Genomic DNA, 19,139 nt, shown 5'->3' with positions numbered 1-19,139 from the left:
AAGACACAATTAAAGTTCCTAACTACATTTCAAAACATCAGAATATACATAATGATGCATGATGCAGCTTTGATAATATAGTTTTGTGTTTTGGTCTGTTTGCAGTGCTGAGAATTAAACCTGGGGCCTTGAGGCAAGCATTCCACCATCGAGTACATCTTCAGCCCTGAAACATAATCCTTTTTTAAGGTGATTTTCCTGAATTCACTATATAGCTTTCCTAAACTTTTATCAATGAAGAAGAAACTACTAAGTATTTTAAATAAAGATCATTTAATCTGAAACTTTTACACATTTACACTACTAAATATAAAGAGCATTGGTTTAGTTTATGCTGGTGAAAGATTAGACACATTATCATACTTCTTTAAGAAATTCTATTTATTACCCATGTCATATGTATTACAAAGTATTTACTTTTAATTCTATGCAGCAAACATCCTATTAGTAATTTTTCTCTAAAAATTACCAATTTAAAAATATTTGACTGTGAACAGTATGTGTTGTTTTTCAAAAAGAAAAGGGGTGGGGGTGGAATTTTTACATTTCAAAATGATCTTAGAGATGGGTACTAGGGACTCATGCCTATAAGCCTAGCCATGCAAAAGGCTGAGATTTAATTTTTCTTCTAATTTACTTTATGGTTGAGAGATGATATACAGCAGGGTTATATTTACATAAGTCAGGTTATAAGTACATTTCCTTTCACAGGTGTTGTCTGCTCCCTCCTTCTCTCCCACTGCCTCCCTCCCATCTCCACCCAGGAGTTGCATATGAAAGTGAACTAGGCGACAGATAATCCTGGAAACCTTAGAAAATTACATAAGTTAAAGAGATGAGGATGAGAGAGATATTATATGTCCAAAATCACATAAGGGACTAGAATTTTATCTCAGACAGTTGGGTTTTTCATGCTGTGTGCGTGTGCGTGCGTGTGTTGTGTGTGTGCGTGTGTTGTGTGTGTATGCGTGTGTGTGCGTGTGTGTGTGTGTGTATTTGGGCTCGTACACGGGACCTGGTGCTTTTTCTTTCAAGACTGGTATTCTATCACTTGAACCATTCCTGTCCTGCCTTTTTAGTGTTTCCTGCCTGGGCTGTCTTTGAACTGAGATCCTCAAATCTCAGCCTCCTGAGCACTTAGCCACCAATGCCTGATGCCAGAGTTGGTTCTTAACTTACTTTGTTTTTGAAGAAATACTTTTTTTTTTTTTTTTTTTTTTGGCCAGTCCTGGGCTTGAGCTCAGGGCCTGAGCACTGTCCTTGGACTTTCTCAAGGCTAGAGCTCTACCACTTGAGCCTCAGCACCACTTTCGGCTTTTTTCTATGTATGTGGTACCGAGGAATCGAACCTGGGTCTTCATGCATGCTAGGCAAGCACTTTAACCACTAGGCCAAACTCCCGGCCCCTGAAGAAATATTCTTTATGGGAAGAAAAAGCTAGTGAATAGATTTTTAAAAGGCAAACCTTAATATGATTTTGATTCACAAACGCTCCTAGATTAATATTAGGAAGTTCATACAGATGGCCAATATACAAAAGTAATCCATGAAGTTCATCAATGAGAACTGAGGGAAGCTGAGCCTCTGAAGCTTCATAGGGATGGACAGAAACTTGGTCTTCAGCAACCTGCACTTTCAGACACCTAAAAAGTGACAAGATGAAATAAACAAAGTCTGGAAGAATATACCCACAGAAAGATATGCAGTAAACCAATATTCACTTGTCACCCTACCTGAAGATAAAGACTTTAACATAATGGAGAAAGGTCACACACTGCTGCCTAATATTGCCTGCTGTACTGTGTAGGCTGGATATCTTCCCTGAAACCAAAACAGACAACATTAATCATAATCTTAATTATTTTCAGTGCAAATTAATCAGTAATTTTGCAGACTATTTCTGCAGTGGTTATCTTGTAACTCTCTCCACTGATTCCCTTGTTTATCACCCACACTATTCCTCCAAAAGCTGTTCTTAAAGTCAAGTGTACTAGGCAGTATAATGAATAGTACTTGAAACCCAAAGTAGCATTGACCACACCTGGCTTCACAAAGCCACACACTGCTAGCCTTTCTTTGTCATGTGCTTTTTTTTTTTTTTTTTTTTTTTTGCCAGTCCTGGGCTTGAGCTCAGGGCCTGAGCACTGTCTTGGACTTTCTCAAGGCTAGAGCTCTACCACTTGAGCCACAGAAACATTTTTGGCTTTTTTTCTATGTATGTGGTACTGAGGAATTGAACCCAGGTCTTTGTGCATGCTAGGCAAGCACTCTATCGCTAGGCCAAACTCCCGGCCCTGTCATGTGCCATTTTTTTCCATCTCTTCTTTACTGGCTTTTCAGTTCTACTAACAAAGAAGGCCCAGAACTCAGTGCCAAGTCAACTTTTCTCCATATATCTCTTCTGAGTCATGATTATAGAAATGCTTTAATTAATAGGCAATATCCACTCCAAAAGTCTTTTCTGTATCTCCTAACTTTCCTTTGCATTCCAGACACTGCTAGCCAAACTGGCTACCATCTATGATCAGACATGACTATGTTAATGAACAGAAGTGCTAGCTAGTATCAGCAATATATCCTTTCATTGATTCCCAAATCTATCTATCCATGTGTTCTACATCACTCTTTATTTGCCTATTTCTCTTAACCTTACATCTTAGCCATTACAGTCCTATCAAGTTTATAACCAAATAGAAATTGACGTTACCTATTTCTTCTATAATCTCTAAAATTACTGCAACATGGCTCTAACAGGCCTTTTCACATTCAATATCTACATACAAAGTGTGCACAACATGTACATTAATGCCTGATGTTCCCAGGTCAAAACGCTTAAAACAATACCAACTTTACATTTAAAATGAAATCAAAGCTCTAGTAAGAACCCTAAAAGGAATCTTATTCTCAGTTTTCTAACATTTACATCAGCAAGAATAATCTGGGTAGCTATTACCTGTAAAGCACTGATAACCTCTATGATAAGACAGGGAACAAATATAAACAAACAAAAAAAGAAAACAGGATAAGAATTACAGGATACAAGGTCTCATCCATATTAATCATAAAATAAATAAAACCCACTTCTAGGTTTTATTTTAATTTGTGACACATGGCCACTAATTAGGCAACCCCAAGGAGTATGTGTAAAGCTACAGTGCTAACACGCTAACACACACACACACACACACACACATATATATCAAATTTCCCTGGGGACTAATTTTACCAATAAAAAGCCATATAATCCCTATGGCTTGAATATAGTATGTCACTTCCAAAACTCAGATTGAAATCTGATTGCTATGTGATACTACTGGGTAGCAGAGGACTTTAAAGCTGAAAGGTCATGAAGAATTACATCTCATAGGGATTCTCAGTACGTGGGACTGGATTAACCACTCTGACAGTGGGCTTCTGTAAAGCAAGCCCACTTGCATGGTTCATCACTTTTACACATGCCTGTGATGTCATCTGCCATGTTATGATGCAGCACGAGGCTCTTGCCAAACACAGCTGTCACATCTTGAACTTCTAACATCTAGAACCATGATTTAAATAAACATCTTTTTCTTGATAAATTGTACGTTCAGGTATTCTCCTACAAAAACAAAAATCAAACAATCTCCCACTCTCACAATTCTCAGCCCCTAAAAGCAGTGATCTTTGAAAATAACTGCTGTGGACCATTGTAGCCAAGTAAGAGGGAATAAGAAATCATATTTACCTTTAATAAATAAAGGATTAGATTTATCCGTTTCCTATCTTAAAGTTGGAAAAATAGAAAACTTTAAGTAAGTTTCAGTACTAGACAAGATTGTTATCCCAGAAGAAAAGTGAGCCCTATGACTATATCAGCATTCCATCTAGAGATAGTTTCCAAGCTGTAATACAAGGGCCAGAGTCCTAACAAAGACAAACTCACTGAGTAAATGAGATATGAGATTGGGAAATCTAAATTTACAAGAAAAAAGTACAAAAGAAGAAAGGAGCCTACAAAAAGGAGTTGGGAAATTTTCATATATAAATGTAAAATTGGTTGGGCTGGGAGTTTGGCCTAGTGGTAGAGAGCTTGCCTAGCATGCACGAAGACCCAGGTTCGATTCCTTGGCACTGCATACATTGAAAAAAGCTGGAAGTGGTGCTGAGGCTCAAGTGGTAGAGTGCTAAACCTTGAGAAAGTCCAAGGACAGTGCTCAGGCCCTGAGTCCAAGCCCAGAACTGGCAAAAAAAAAAAAAAAAAAAAAAAGTAAAATTGGGTACTAATCCATCCAATGATACAAATAGAAAAACAAGTTGGGAATGTGGTGTTAGTGGTAGAGTGCTTGCTTAGCATGCATGAAGCCCTCAGTTCCACTCCTCAATACCACATAAACAGAAAAAGTCAGAAATGGTATGGTGCTGTGGCTCAAGTGCTAGCCTTAAGCAATAGAAGCTCAGAGACAGTACGCAGGCCCTATGTTCAAGCCCTAGGACAGGCAAAAATAAATAAATAAAAATATATAAGACCAAGGGCTATTGAAAACAACAATAGAAAAACAATTCCCAATACACTGCAAACAGCCCATAGCATGCTAGAACTAAACTTAACACTTACCTAACAAAATATTAGGAAAATCAGATGGGACACCAACTCATATAGATAATTTCAGCTACTTGGGAAGTGATCAGGAATATTTCAGTTTGAGGTCTGCTTAGGTAAAAAGTAAAACCTTATAGCTGAAGCTAGGAATAGTACACTTAGCTATGGGGGAGGCATAGGTAGGAAGATCAGAGGCCACCCAGGCAGAAAGTATGAGACCCTGCCTGAAAACTAACTAAAGCAAAAGAAAAAACAGAAAGAAGAACCAGAGAAAAGGGATAAGAGGGAGGGAGGCAAAGAGGAAGGAAGGGAGGGAGGGAGGCAGGAGTATTGGAGGCATAGTTAAATAGGTAGAACACTTTCCTAGCAAGTACTTGAGTCAGATCCCCGTGCTTCCTCTCATTAAAAAAATAAAACAAAATCAGAAAATAGAAAAAACTACTCAAAGAAGAGGAAAAAAGTATGTAGCAGCAAAAAAAAAAAAAAAAAAAAAAAAAAACAACCAACACCATTCAATACAAACAGGTCCAGAAACAACAGTTAAGACCAGGCTGTCTCCAAACCATAACTATACAAATGTTCCATACTTAAGACAAATGAATGCAAACAAGGGAACAGAAATAAAATAAATATTATATATATTTGTCCATCCTGGGGCTTGAAATTAGGACCTGGGCATTATCCTTGGGCTTTTCTCAAGGCTAGCATTCTACCCTTAAGCCACAGCACCATTTCTTAGCGTTTTCTGTATATGTGGTACCAAGGAATCGAAACCAGGGCTTCATGAATACTAGGAGGGGACTCTACCACTAGGCCATGCTTCAGGCTCTAGAAATAGAATATTTTTTTAATACAAAATTCTAAATACTAAACTGTATGAAAATTGCTGGCAAGCAGAAGCAACTAGCCTGCATTAGAACCTATTTCCCTTCCAAGTCCTTCACTACCTAATTGTATCACTTTCCATTAAACCAGTAATTACTTAAATGCTAAATTTAAGCAAAAATGTAGAAAGCAGGAAAGATACAATGCCACATTTCTGTTCTCCACCCACTCCCCACTTCCACCAATCACAGATGTGTAAAAATCTCCAAAGGAAGCTGCATCCTTTTTACCACTGAATACATGCTTCCTATACTCACCGAAATCACAGCTAGTATGTAATAACTCTTCCAACTTGTATAGCTGTTGCCTAATTTAGAAAAAGTAAGAGGAGAGTTATTTTTAACAGTTTAAAGTATGTAACAATTATACCTAGAATGTTTCCAAGTTTATTACAAAGCTTCAGTATCTCTTTGCAGTTGCTGTTTTATACTTTGTAAATGTTTACTAAAGGTCAGCTAATAGGTAGCTAAATGTCTGAGAGAAGATAAAACATACTTCCAAAAAATAGCCACTGAGGGGCCAGGAGTTTGGCCTAGTAGTAGAGTGCTTGCCTAGCATGCAGGAAGACCCAGGTTCAATTCTTCAGTACCACATACATAGAAAAAAGCCAGAAGTGGTGCTGAGGCTCAAGTGGTAGAGCACTATCCTTGAGAAAATCCAAGGACAGTGCTTTAGGCCCTGAGCTCAAGCCCAGCACTGGCAAAAAAAAAAAAAAAAAAATAGCCACTGAAAGGTACATAAAACCTCAGAAATGATTTCAAATACAATAGATTTCAGTATCAGTGAAATAATAATGTGTCTATCATCAGGAAATTTTCATATATAAATGTAAAATTGTATCATGCAGCTGTAGCATGGTTCATAAAATGACTAGCACTCTATAATTATCATGGAAAGCTATACTTGAATTCTGTCTTAATCATGACAGTAATCTTTTGTCATTCTTTCTAGTTATCTTCAACCATATTCATGACATAGGTCCTGAAAAGACTCATTCACTATTTTCAGAATTACAGAAAACAAGTCAGCTTGCCCTTCCTAGAACACACATGTGGCACACAGTGAGTTCTTTTTTATAAGATGTGATTAAATGAAGGTGAGAGAATAAGTATACTGTATCGATATTTTTAATGTGTATTGGATTAATTTGCCTTTAACAACTTTGATTCAACATCACCTAAAAGCCAGCTGTTGACTTAATTTTAAAAAATGAATATGATTTTTAAATTGTGTTAAAGACATTGGGGTTTTTTTTTCTTTTTTGGGGGGATGGGGGGTCATGGGGCTTGACTTGGCCTGGGTGCTGTACTTGAGCTCTTCAGCTCAAGGCTACCGACTTACCCTTGAGCCAAGCCCCACTTCCCATTTTCTAGAGGTTAACTGGAGATAAACGTCTCAGGTCCTTTTGTGCCCAAACTGGCTTTGAACCTTGATCCTCAGATCTCAGCCTCCTGAGTAGCTAGGATTACAGGCTGGAGCCACCATGCTTGGCTCACAATGGTATTTTTAAAGTCCAGTTATTTAGTTACTGATTATTTATTGTTAGTACAAGGGATTAAATTCAGTCTTGTACTTTTCTAGGTAGGTTCTCTACTATTTTATCCATGCTATTATATTTTTTACTTTATTTTTCAGATAAGAACATATGCCTTTATTCTAGGGTTGATTTTGGACTGTGATCCTCCCATCTATGTTATGCCTCCCAGGTACTGTTTTCTTGGGAGTCAAAATCAAATCAAATTAAAACCCTCCTAATCTCCACTTTGCAAAAAGCTGGGGTTACAGGTGTGTACCACCATAACTAGAAAAATGTCCAAATTTTAAAGAAATATATTTTTTAGTTTTTAAAGGTAAGATGATATAACTCCTGGAAATCTGTTTAGAAACACTAAAGTCAAAAGAATAGGAGATTTGACAGATAAAAATGATGCAGTATGGGGCCAGGAGTTTGGCCTAGTGGTAGAGTGCTTGCCTAGCATGCACAAAGACCCAGGTTCGATTCCTCAGTACCACATACATAGAAAAAAAAAAAAAAAAGCTGGAAGTGGCACTGAAGCTCAAGTGGTAGAGCTCTAGCCTTGAGAAAGTCCAAGGACAGTGCTCAGTCCCTGAGCTCAAGACCAGGTCTGGCAAAAAAAAAAAAAAAAAAAAAAGTGATGCAGTAAAATCTTGGTTCTTATTAGGAAGGGAGTATGTGAATAATAGCATTGTCCTTACTTTGTATATATTTGAAATAATACCTAGGATTGAACTCAGGTCCTCCTATATGTTAGGCAAGCACTATAGCACTAAAGCTATATACCCCTATCTTCTTTGTAATTTTATTTTGAAGTTGAATCTTGTCAACTTTGCTGGAGTTGAGCTGGAACTAGCAATCTCCCTGCGTATGCTTTCTGAGTAGCAGGGATTATAGGAGTTATCTTCACACTCAGACAAATTTTTTTTTCAAATGTGTCCAAGGAAAAATGTAAGATTACTTTTATTACAGTCTGAAAGATGTATTTGGAAAGCCTACTTTCATTCTCTAAAGATCACTGAAAGCTACATTTATGATATTTAAGTAACAAAAGTATTTTATTTTTCTTCTACAATCCTAATATAGTTCAAAGCTTCATGTAGGTGTTTTCAATACCACTATATCAAAAACCTTGCTAGTGTGCTTGCCTGCATACACAAAGGATTAGGTTTGATCCTTGCACTGCAGAAAAATAAAAAGCAAAGGATCTCAAAATCAATATTAAAAAAAAAGAACATAGTAAAAGCACTATTTTTCTTAATCATGACTGCCTGAATATTGTCACTAAGAAAAGCAAATAGTGGCACAACATACCTCATAAAACTTAAATTACATACCTGCATAAATGAAAGAGCTCTCTACATGAATTTACTAATGCTGTTTCAGTAACCCATTGGACACCAAATATTTCTACTGTATCTTCTTCAAAATTAGTTGGCAAAGGATCAAGATTTAAAAATAATCTGAAATGAAAATACCAATTAAATCATGTGAATTCACACTATGGATGATATGTATAAATCAGAAAATGCTTTGATTCCTTACACATTCAGGATTACAAAAGCTAGAATATGTTAACATTGCATTCTCAGCAGTGGTAAAGGACTAGCCATCAGTTTGCATAGCACCCTGAAAAATATGGGAGTACATGATAGGACAAACATAATTTTCATGGGTATTTATCTATATTGATAATTTTGTATGGCCCGAGAATTATGTTATCAAATAATCTAAATGGCTCTTGGGAGAAAATAAAGGTTCTCCATACCTTTATGATGATAAAGTATAGTTACAAGGCAAAAAAAAAAAAAAAAAAGCAACACAGTATTTATCCTTGAAAGGGATATACAGTTATTCTTGGTTATGTTGGGGAATATCGAATCAAGTTGTTTAATCTCTTTTAAGGTTTCTAAGAAGGTACAACTATAAAATCAACATAAAAACTTACTAAGTGAACATTCCTCAGCAGTACTGTCACAAAATTGCATAAACAACAGTTTTCCTGAGGTATGTATATACACCTGACAGACACATGAATCGATACTTAGGAGCAGAAGAAATTGAAACAACCAAAAATGTATATATCTTACTTAAAAATTATTGAAGGAAATACCATTTCAAAAAGCTTCAGCGGTTCCGTATTCACTAAACAGAACCTAACTTAGTGAAACAAGCTAACTTAGTGACATCTCAAAGGTGAGATAGTAGTAAGATATGAGAAAGTCAATTACCAAGGAAGTTTCCCTTAATAAAATACACCTACATATGCTCAAACCAGGATGATACCAATAAAACTATATTAATTCCGAGTCGGGCTAACAATTGGGTTTTGTTTGATTTTGGTTTTTCCCCACCTACCGCTTAAGGGATCCATTGGCAAGATAGGATTCCCCAGAAAAATCTTTTCCTTTTCCTCCTCCTCCTCCTCCTTCTCTGTTATCAAAAGCACAAGAAAAGCAAGGAGGCTTGCACCATTCTGTCTCCAGCTCCAACTCTAAGCTGTCAGTCAGGAACACCGCATCCATTATTTACATCTTGTCCCAAGATACTTGTGGTCCGTTTGGGGTATCATTCAAGCTTCAACAAGAAGTTGAGAAAACAACAGATTCCTGGAAGTAGGTCAGCCAAAAAGTTAGGAAGAAATAATCCCAAAGCGCAATGCCTTTCCCCACAGCACACAGGGTAAACTGAGACTCGCAGCAGCCTCAAGCATTCGGCCCGCTCCAAGTCGAGACCCCAGCCCACCGCCTTTACGGGCAAGGCTGACAACTCGGACAGAAAGCTTCCCCCTCCTCGGTCGTCGCGGGCACCGGCAGGTCGGACTGTGCAGCCGTCCTGGGCCAGGCTGGGGACGGGACGGGGAAGAGAAGGACCCACAAGGTGTGCTGGATGGGCCCAGGCCAGGGCGGCGCCCTCCCCTACCTCACAGAACCCCAGCAGCGGCGCGTTTCCCGGTCCTACGGTGGAGGACTCTCCCGGCAGGGTGACCATTTAGCGGAGGAAGGTGCGGAGAGCTGGTATCCTGAGCACGGCGTGTACCTGCTCACACTTCCAGTCGGGGACAACCTGGGGCCCGAACCCACACACCCACCGCGCCGACTCCTAGGGACCAAACCGGAAGCCGGCGAAATTCCCGCCACACAGTGCCCCGCGCTCCGAGTGGGCGGGGCCACGCTGAAGCCCACCCCCGGCTGCTGTGCTTCTCGCGACATCACCGCAGTAGTCACTGGGACGCCGCGAGTTCTCGCGTGAGTTTGTCCCGTAACTCTTGATGACGCAGCCGCTGGAAGGCGGGGCCTCGGTAGGAAAGCGATTGGTCAAGCCGTGGCGGGAAGGTGGAGGAGCTGAAGGAGAGCTGGGGCCAGCCCTATCCCTCTGCCTCTCCCTCAAGTGTTCTAGCCCTTCTGTTGAGGTGAGGTGGAGAAAGCTCTAGGCTCCCGTACAAGAGAAACGCTAACCACCTTTTTTTTGTGGAACACTGAATAGGCCAAGTGGCCTTCTTTCTTTCTCTCTCTTTTATTTCTCTCTCTTATTTATTTATTTATTTGTTCCTATCCCGATGCTCGAACTCGAGGCCTGGGTGCTGTTCCTGAGCCTTGTCGCTCAGGCCGAGCACTCTCATTTGAGCCACAGCTCCGTCTCCTGCTTCTTGGTGGTGGGCTGGAGATCATTGGATTTTCTGACTGGGCAGGCTTGGAACTAGGAACTTCAGATCTCGGCTTTTCGAGTAGCTAGGATTTACTGACGTGAGCCACCTATGCTAGATGGCCTTTTTCTTTTCTTTTTTAATATTTATTTATTTATGCCAGGCTTGAACTTAGCACTGTCCTTGGACTTTCTCAAGGCTAGCCCACTACCACTTGAGCCTCAGCACCACTTCTGGCTTTTTTCTGTGTATGTGGTACCGAGGAATTGAACCCAGGGCTCCACGCAGGGTAGGCAAGCACTCTACTACTAGGCCACGCTCCCTGTCCACCTTTTTTTTTTTTTTAAGTATAAAAACTGTTGACTCTCTTTCTCTGCAGAACCTCTGGGAAAAGTTAGAACGATTATGTATTATCTGTCTTATATATATATATATATATATATATATATATATATATATATATAAAATGGAATTCATTCTAGCATCTTATCTTTTTAAAGTGTTATTTAAAACTGACTCATGTAGCTTTTCATTGTAACTCAGGGATCACACACTGCACTGTAACACCCATCCTCTTTTAACTTCATGAAAAAAATGCAGACTTGTGGATTCAAATTCCAGCTGTAATTTGAAGATTTGACATTGTCCCATTCCCCCACAATACAGCTTACCTTATGTGCAATTTCTACATAGGTTCATGATTATTCATGTCTTTTTAAATCAAACAGCACATACTTTCTGACATGGGATGAAAAGAGAGAGAAATATATATAACAGGATCTCCCTATGGACCTCAGCTTAAGGCTACTGGGGTGGGTGTTAAATTTGTTCTGTTCAGTTCATGTATTGTGAAATGAACTGAACATTTTGTTGGACCACAGCATCTCATTTTTGATTTATTCTGAGTCTAGTTGTAGACTGGTATGGGGCCATTCAACAATATTCCTAGATAGAAGAATATTGTATTCTGGCAATGCATTTAGGAGAAATTGGTCAAAATTGACTATTTCTATGCTCCTAAGCATCAAACATCCAAATACTCTCATGTGTTTTTTCTTTTAAAAGTGAATATGGGGGCCGGGAGTCTGGCCTAGTGGTAGAGTGCTTGCCTAGCATGCACGAAGACTCGGGTTCGATTCCTTGGTACCACATGCATTGAAAAAAGCTGGAAGTGGTGCTGAGGCTCAAGTGGTAGAGCTCTAGGCTTGAGAAAGTCCAAGGACAGTGCTCAGGACAGTTCTCAGACCAGTGCTGAAGCCCAAGACTGGCACAAAAAAAAAAAAAGTGAATGTGGGTGATCAACTTGCTTGAATTCAGTGAGTGGGATAGAGAACCAAAATGAGCTCTTAATACTACAGCTCACATGTTAATTAAAACCACTGTCAGGTAACAGAAGGATGGTTTCAGCCTGCTTTATGAAGGACCCGTTCACAAACATGTAGACAGGGTTGGCAGAACATAGAAAGTAATGGGGAAGCACCCAGAGCTAAAGAGAAGCCCTTTAACACCTTTAGGCCTAAGGTGCTGGGAGAAGAGGGGATTAGTAGAGTAGAGAGGTTTACTGCTGAAGCGAACAACCACCAACCTGATTGGCCAGCCATACTACCTTCCAGTTGGGAGGAAGCAATAGGGACTGAGTTTCCAAATTTATCTCCACACTCTTTTCCTTCCTTCCTTCCTTCCTTCCTTCCTTCCTTCCTTCCTTCCTTCTTTCCTTCCTTCCTTCCTCCCTTCCTCCTCTCCCCCCACCCCGCCTCTTTCTCTTTCCTTCCTGACCAGCCACAGTTTTTATTTCTAATTCTATATAGATTATTCTAAAATGTGTGTCTTTACTCAGAACCTCTCCTCTGATAATCAGATCTGTAAATATAATTTTCTGACTTTACATTACTTCCTCCTGCTGTTTCAAGGGGAAAAAATTAGATGTCAAATTCAATGACTAGTGTTAGCTGGTAGCTAACACTTGTAATCTTAGGTACTCAGAAAACTGAGATCTAAGGATGACAGTTCAAAGCCAGCTGGTTCAGGAAAGCTCAAGAGACTCTTATCTTCAATTAACCACTCAAAAACTGGGAGTTGTAGCTATGGCTCTAAATTATAGAGTGCTAGCCTTGAGCAAAAGAGCTCAGTACCCAGGCCCTGAGTTCAAGCCCCAGGACAGACCAAAAAAGAAAAAGATAAATAAGTCAGATCTTCCTATCGAAATGTTGATCTTTATAAGTATTATAATTCTTCCATGATATAAAGCCTGAAGCCTTTAAAATACTCTGACAATCTTTGTTTTTTCATCTCCATATTTATTTCCTTACCAACTGCTTTAAGTTTTTCTAGAACTCCCTTTTCTCCATATCATGGCTACTATCAAAAAAAAAAAAAAAAAAAAAGAGGCCATGAGAGCTATGACTGTCTCTCACCAAAAACTAGAATAACTTCTTAACTTGTCAACTAATATCACTCTGCGTAGGATCACATCATCACCTCATCTTTTTCTCACAATTTATTTTGGAAACAAAAGTGATATTTCTTTCCAAATTGCTGATATAGTGCCAACTTCTATTTTTACGATTACTGTTATTAAAATTCAGAAAAAACTAAATAAGACTTATAAAACACTGAGTGTGTGGGGCTGGGAGTTTGGCCTAGTGGTAGAGTACTTGCTTAGCATGCACAAAGACCCAGGTTCTATTCCTTGGTCCCATGTACATGGAAAAAAAGCTGGAAATGGAGCTGTGGCTCTAATGGTAGAGTGCAAGCCTTGAGAAAGTGTAAGGACAATGCTCAGTCCCTGAGTTCAAGCCCCAGAACCCCCCCCCCAAAAAAAACAACAACAAAAACAAAACACTGAGTGTCTGACTTCTAACTACTTCTACCTAGCTTTCCATATAGTTGAATATACCTGTGCCGTGGCTATTCTGGCTGCTTTAAGTTTTTCCTATCTTTCTCTGAAGCTTTGTCCACCCTTGGCTACTTGTCTACGGTATTCTTCCTTCTTCCTCTCGGATGAACATCCTCCAGATCTCTACATCTATAACTGCCTCAGAAAAACCTTCCATGCCTTCCCTAATAATGCTAAATTCTTCAGTTATCGGTACAATTTTCCAGTGGCATATGTATTATTTCATAATATTGATGCCTTCCACTACATTCTTCATCAGGTTACCTCTTACAATACAGAGCATAATGACTGCACAATGACTGCAGTATGGGGATGTTCAGTAAATTTATTTTGAATAAGTAGATGAAATATGGTGTTGAGGGTTTTTTTTTTTTAGGTGTGGTATAAAGACTCTGGATTATTTTGCAGACAGATCTAATTTCAAAACCTGTCTCTCCCCTGCTACTATAAGCAAGCTACTTAATCTCTCTTAAGATGTTCTTTTTAAATCTGTACCTGTCAGAATCACTGTGGCAATTATATTAGAAAAGAAAAATAAACCTTGAACATGGTTCAATATGAACTTTCTATCATCTAACTACTAAGGACTGGCATAAAATAAGAGCTAGTATTGAATCCTGGTGTTAGTTAAATATTATAAACACTCTAGGAAGGTGTACATGAGTAAAAAACCATACACAGATTTAAAAGCATATTATGAAACCAGTTGGCTTTGTAGTTGCCCATTTGCAACCTGAACTGACAAGTTATATGAAAATACATACAAATAAGGATGGATTGGCAACTGCTTATTTTAAGTGTACAAAACTGTTCTTTGCCCTGAAAATTCCTCTTTCCAACTCATCCAAAAGATTCAATAAATATTTTAAAAAGGAATAACCGGGCACTGGTGGCTCATGCCTTAATCCTAGCTACTCAGGAAGCTGAGATCTGAGGAGCTCAGTTTGTAGCCAGCCCAGACAAGAAAGTCTGTGAGACTCTTTATATCCAATTAATTACCGGAAAACTGGAAGTGGTGCTGTGGCTTAAGTGGTAGAGTGCTAGCCTTGGGCAAAAAAAGCCAGGGGACAGTGCTCAAGCCCTGAGTTCAAGTCTGGTGAACAACAACAAATAAACAAATAAATAGAGAATGAGAGTGATATACCTTAGTTGTCAGTTTCTCTAAGACAATAAGGAATAATAAAGGGGTGATCTAGTAAAGCAAAAACTAAATGTTACCTAAGGAAGAAAGTCAAGATGCTATACAAAGGAAATGGTAAACCCTTCATTCTTGTCCTCTTACCTGCCTGCTGCAATTTGTTCATATTCTTCTACATCATCATTATTATTATTATCCCTATAATATCACTTTGTATTGCAATAGAATAGATAGATGGAGGAGGCAGAGAAATTAAAATTAAGTATGGAAAGGACTAGACCCAGACATTAAGTCCAGAGTAATTAGTACTCTTTCCCCCTACCCAACCCCGTCTCTCTCTCTTTCTCTATTTCATGCCTGTACTAGTACTTAAACTTAGGGCCTTGCACTCTAAATCTAGTTTCTTGTATATGACTAGCCCTATCAATTGTACCATGCCTACAGTATGTCAATTTGCTCATTAATTGGAGATGGAGTCTTATATTTCCAAGTAAGAGATGTTAAGCCTGTTTCTAGGATAGGTAGTTTCTGAATTTTCTATCTTCTTCAAGCCACCTTTTAAACTCTTTAATCCTGGACATTACAAGATAAGAATTTTGTGGCTTCTTTTTCTAAAAGTACTGACTCTTCACCTGGGCCTGCAGCTACCCATTGAGTAACTGTGAGCAAGATAAACCTTAGAGATTTCTGCCTTTGTTTTAGTCTGTCTTAGTTGCTCTTTTAACAGATATCCTGTTCAACTCTATAACAAGATACTTTAATTGTTTAAGAAACATTCTTCTAAAACTGGTTATTCCCCCCTTCAAAGATGAAGACTTCAAGATAAAAGTAAATAATATACTTTTGTGATTTGTAGAAATACCAGAATAAACAAATGAACAGGGGGCTGTTCCCCACCAGCTTTTACAACATCCTGTTTTGGACCACCAGAACAGTGTCAGAAATCCCCAGTGATTGCCCTAAATCTGCAAGAAGTAACTCCACTGTGCCTTTCTGACTTGTCTTTTTCCACGAGCCATTCTTTCAGGTGGTCACTCTGGAGTCTATTCAAATCATTAATCATCTGGTGACAAATTGAAACTATCCCAAGCAACAAATGTTTTATAGCCAACAAGATTCATGGCTGATCTTGAGATAATGATCAACTGGGCCAGTTTGATCGAGCTTGCTTGAATATGCCCCTCTGCTTTTGCTCCTTCCCCTATGAGACTTGTAAGTTCTTATCAAGAACTAGAAGAACTGGTTAAGCATGCTAGTTTCCTGTCCTTTACCATTGTAGCTAGTGACTTTTACCATGTTTTTTTTTTTCCATTTCTTTTTTGAGGGGAAGATGGCCAGATTTGTCTGTTGGGATCCCCAGAGTCAGTAATTTGCCCTAGGTTTCTAGTTAAAAATTCTACTTCTCTGATCAAAGGGCTATACTGAAGTCCTTTCTGAAGCTTTGTAGTTCTTACCTAAATATCCCTGAGGTTGTCACAGATAGTTAAGCTGCTTTTTCTCAAAAGCACTGACTCTTTACTTGGATCCACAAATGAATTCAGGGTAGGCCTCCTACCTTCCATTTGTATCTGTATCCTTTGTACTAAGCCATCATTCTCTTCTGCAGTCACTTTGCAGCCATCTTGAAACCTAGGAAAATCAACCAGCTGGGTATCAATGACTCTTACAAGTATCTGTCTGACCCATTCTAAAAGAACGAACTATCAGACTGTCCATGGCTGCTGCCAAAGCCACTTGTGACCAGGACAACACACTTATAACTGAGACTATATAATAAAATGCAAAACTTTTCCCATTGTCCTTAGTTCTTCCTTCTATTTAAACCTTAAGTACATATCTGTTGGGGAAGATGAGTTGAAATACCACTTTCCTCTTCCCATCACTGTACATGCTGTATTATAAACTTCCTTTCACTGTCCTTCAATATTATTTGTCTTTTGTATGTATTTAGGGTGTGAGAGTGAGTAGCTGGACCTGACCTCTGAAACCCTTAGGCCTAAAATTATCCTGTGACAAGTGTAGATAAGACATCATAAAAATAGAACATAAAACTTATTTATAATACATAACCCATATCTATTGAGGTTGGTTCGCTATTAAGGGACTAGGATCTAAGATAGTATCTGCAGGGTAAATTAAGTCAGCAGTGGTACACACTAGACACTATATTAGACATGAACTATAAAACTTGGTATGGAACGGGGTCAGGAGAGAAAAGAAAAAAACTGGGAGAAAATGAGGGAGGGGTGTTCCTGTTCAAAAACATATGTATGTATCTGTAATCCTCTGTACACCACCTTTATAATAAAAAAATTTAAAATAGATCCTAAATATTTTCAGATTATTTAAGTAAAAATGTTTAAACAGTCAATGGTCTTACACCAATTTTGGAGATTTTTGAAAGGTATCATAATCTCATTCTCTTAGTCACGGGTGGGGGTCCCAACCCAAGTACCAACCTGAAAAAATAGCTATAATATACTTGGTATTCTAATGAAGGTGGAAGATTACCATTGTGAAAGAGATAACAAAAGTTGTGCTCATTGGCAAATTTACTTTTATTAACTCACCATTTACTATTTAATGTTTTTGTATAAAAGGTGATTTTATGAAGTATCTATTCACTGGGGGTAAATTCACTGGGGGTAGAGTTTCTAGAGTGATGTTTCCTTTAGCTAATGTATGGAAAATTGCAATATTTCTCTTGTATGGGGCACTTGAAGACCCACTTGCAGAACATGTATGCTCTGGCACTTGTGGTACAGGGAAATCAGTACTTATTTCAATACTAACAAATCTAAAAGCAGAATGTGGGCTGGAGTGGATTGTGACAGAGTAAGGACAAAGTACTGGAAAAGGAGTGATTTTTACTGTCACCGGGGAAGTAAAACAGTATAAAACAAGAAAACAGTGTCGTTCCTTCTCATGTGTAACTCAGGCAATCATTCTGACTGAGATGATGCTCTGGGGTATCCAGAAAGAGAAAGAGTTAAATGATATCATTTGTATCAGTCAGAAAACCATAGCCCAAAGGTAAAATCTAGTGTGCTATCTGTTTTCTAAATAAAGTTTTATTGAAACCCAGTTACACCTATTGATTAAGTACTATTTATAACTGCTTTTTTTCTATACGATTGCAGAATTGAAGGATTGTAGACAAAGTTATATTGCCCACAAGGCCTGAACTATTCTTTACCTGGTATTTTATAGAAAAAGTTTGTTAATATAATGCATGAGTTATTTATTTGTTGAGTAGCATCTATTTGTAGATATTTGTTTCCTTGGGACAATAAGATTTTTCCTCTGAAAGGCAATAGTTAAAACTATTTCTATTTGAATTTGATCCCATAGTAGATCATCACTTTCTTTATACATGTATCTTAATATTTCTGTTTGGGGGAGAATTCTGCAGCTGCTGGAGCAGTCCCTGGAGCTGAGTAAAGAGAATCAATACACAGCAAGGGGCGGGCCCTTCATGAAGAGTTGCACCAACATGGAAGAAACTAGTTGAAATTTTGGGGTGACCTCTCCAGATTGTCTCCCCAAAACCTCACCAAATTTTAAATTTCAGTTCTTCAAACAGTCTCACAGGATTGCCCACTATCGCAACTCACCTAGGCAAGCAAGTCAACAAAGAGTATTTGCTGGGGAGTACTTCAGGGGGAAAAATATGGTAGTTCAGCTGTGATTATGGTTAGAATACAAGTATTTTCCCAGAAGTAAGATATCCATACTCTCTTGAAGGATCTTAATTCATATGTTGAAGGTAAAGTCTTCATTACAGGCTATAACTTTGCCTTACCAGATAGCCTATCATATGATGCCTAGGCTTTGACACTTTCTAGTTGACCTGACAGTTCAGGAAGAGGCAATACATCTTAATGTGTCCCACTGGTTTTTGTCACATACAGCATTACCCAGGCATCAGGCAACAGCTGTCTAGTGTCTTCATCAAAAACAGACTGTATACCAATTCCCACTAGAAGCTACCTCTGTGTGAAGAAGCGTACAGAAATGTTGAAAATGTGTAATGGGGAACTTAGTCTGGACCTACATACTAGCATAAATTGGCAGTACGTAGTCATTGTTTGTTATATTTGGATTAATTTTTTTCCTACAAAGGTTTCTTTATTGACATTAAGCGATCACATATATTTCACAGTACCATGGCGCAGTTACACTTATCTAAAGTCATAATCCCTTTTTTACTTTCATAATACCAAGTATCATCATCTTTATAAAACTTATAAATGATGAAAAATATAAAAACCTCAAGTTTTACAGAAGGAAAAAGTTTAACTCTTTGAATATTGAGAAGTATTGCTTCCAGATCCCGTGATAGGTACATGTCCTTCATTTTGCTAGGTATCAGCTGTTCCCTCTTTCTCTCTCATTCCCTCCCTCCCATCATGGCCCTTACCCTGTTTAGTTCATCAATGTTTAGTGTAGCAGATGGGCCCCACTGCTGCATTTTGTCAC

At 38.5% G+C, this 19,139-nt stretch overlaps 1 protein-coding gene across 3 annotated transcripts in view; it reads right to left on the bottom strand.

Moving 5' to 3' along the window:
- The window catches only part of Mms22l (MMS22 like, DNA repair protein), a 103,577-nt gene extending 93,468 nt beyond the window's left edge, over window positions 1–10,109 (bottom strand). For all 3 annotated transcript variants that reach the window (XR_016536484.1, XM_090338395.1, XM_090338396.1), the window contains exons 1-6: window positions 9,903–10,109; window positions 9,339–9,589; window positions 8,318–8,443; window positions 5,722–5,771; window positions 1,734–1,821; window positions 1,466–1,643 (exon numbers count right to left, since the gene is read on the bottom strand). Coding sequence is in view for 2 of the 3 variants with exons in the window: in XM_090338395.1 (XP_090194521.1) it covers window positions 1,466–1,643; window positions 1,734–1,821; window positions 5,722–5,771; window positions 8,318–8,443; window positions 9,339–9,505 (609 nt within the window). In the remaining variant the exon portion in view is untranslated. The remainder of the gene's footprint in view (window positions 1–1,465; window positions 1,644–1,733; window positions 1,822–5,721; window positions 5,772–8,317; window positions 8,444–9,338; window positions 9,590–9,902) is intronic.
- Window positions 10,110–19,139: the final 9,030 nt, after the last annotated feature.

This window comes from Megascapheus bottae, chromosome 8, assembly GCF_031878675.1.
Source record: "Megascapheus bottae isolate mThoBot1 chromosome 8, mThoBot2.hap1, whole genome shotgun sequence".
NCBI classification, from domain to species: Eukaryota; Metazoa; Chordata; class Mammalia; order Rodentia; family Geomyidae; genus Megascapheus; species Megascapheus bottae.
The sequence above is the reverse complement of the archived record's forward strand: the minus strand, read 5'-3'. Positions and strand labels throughout refer to the sequence as shown.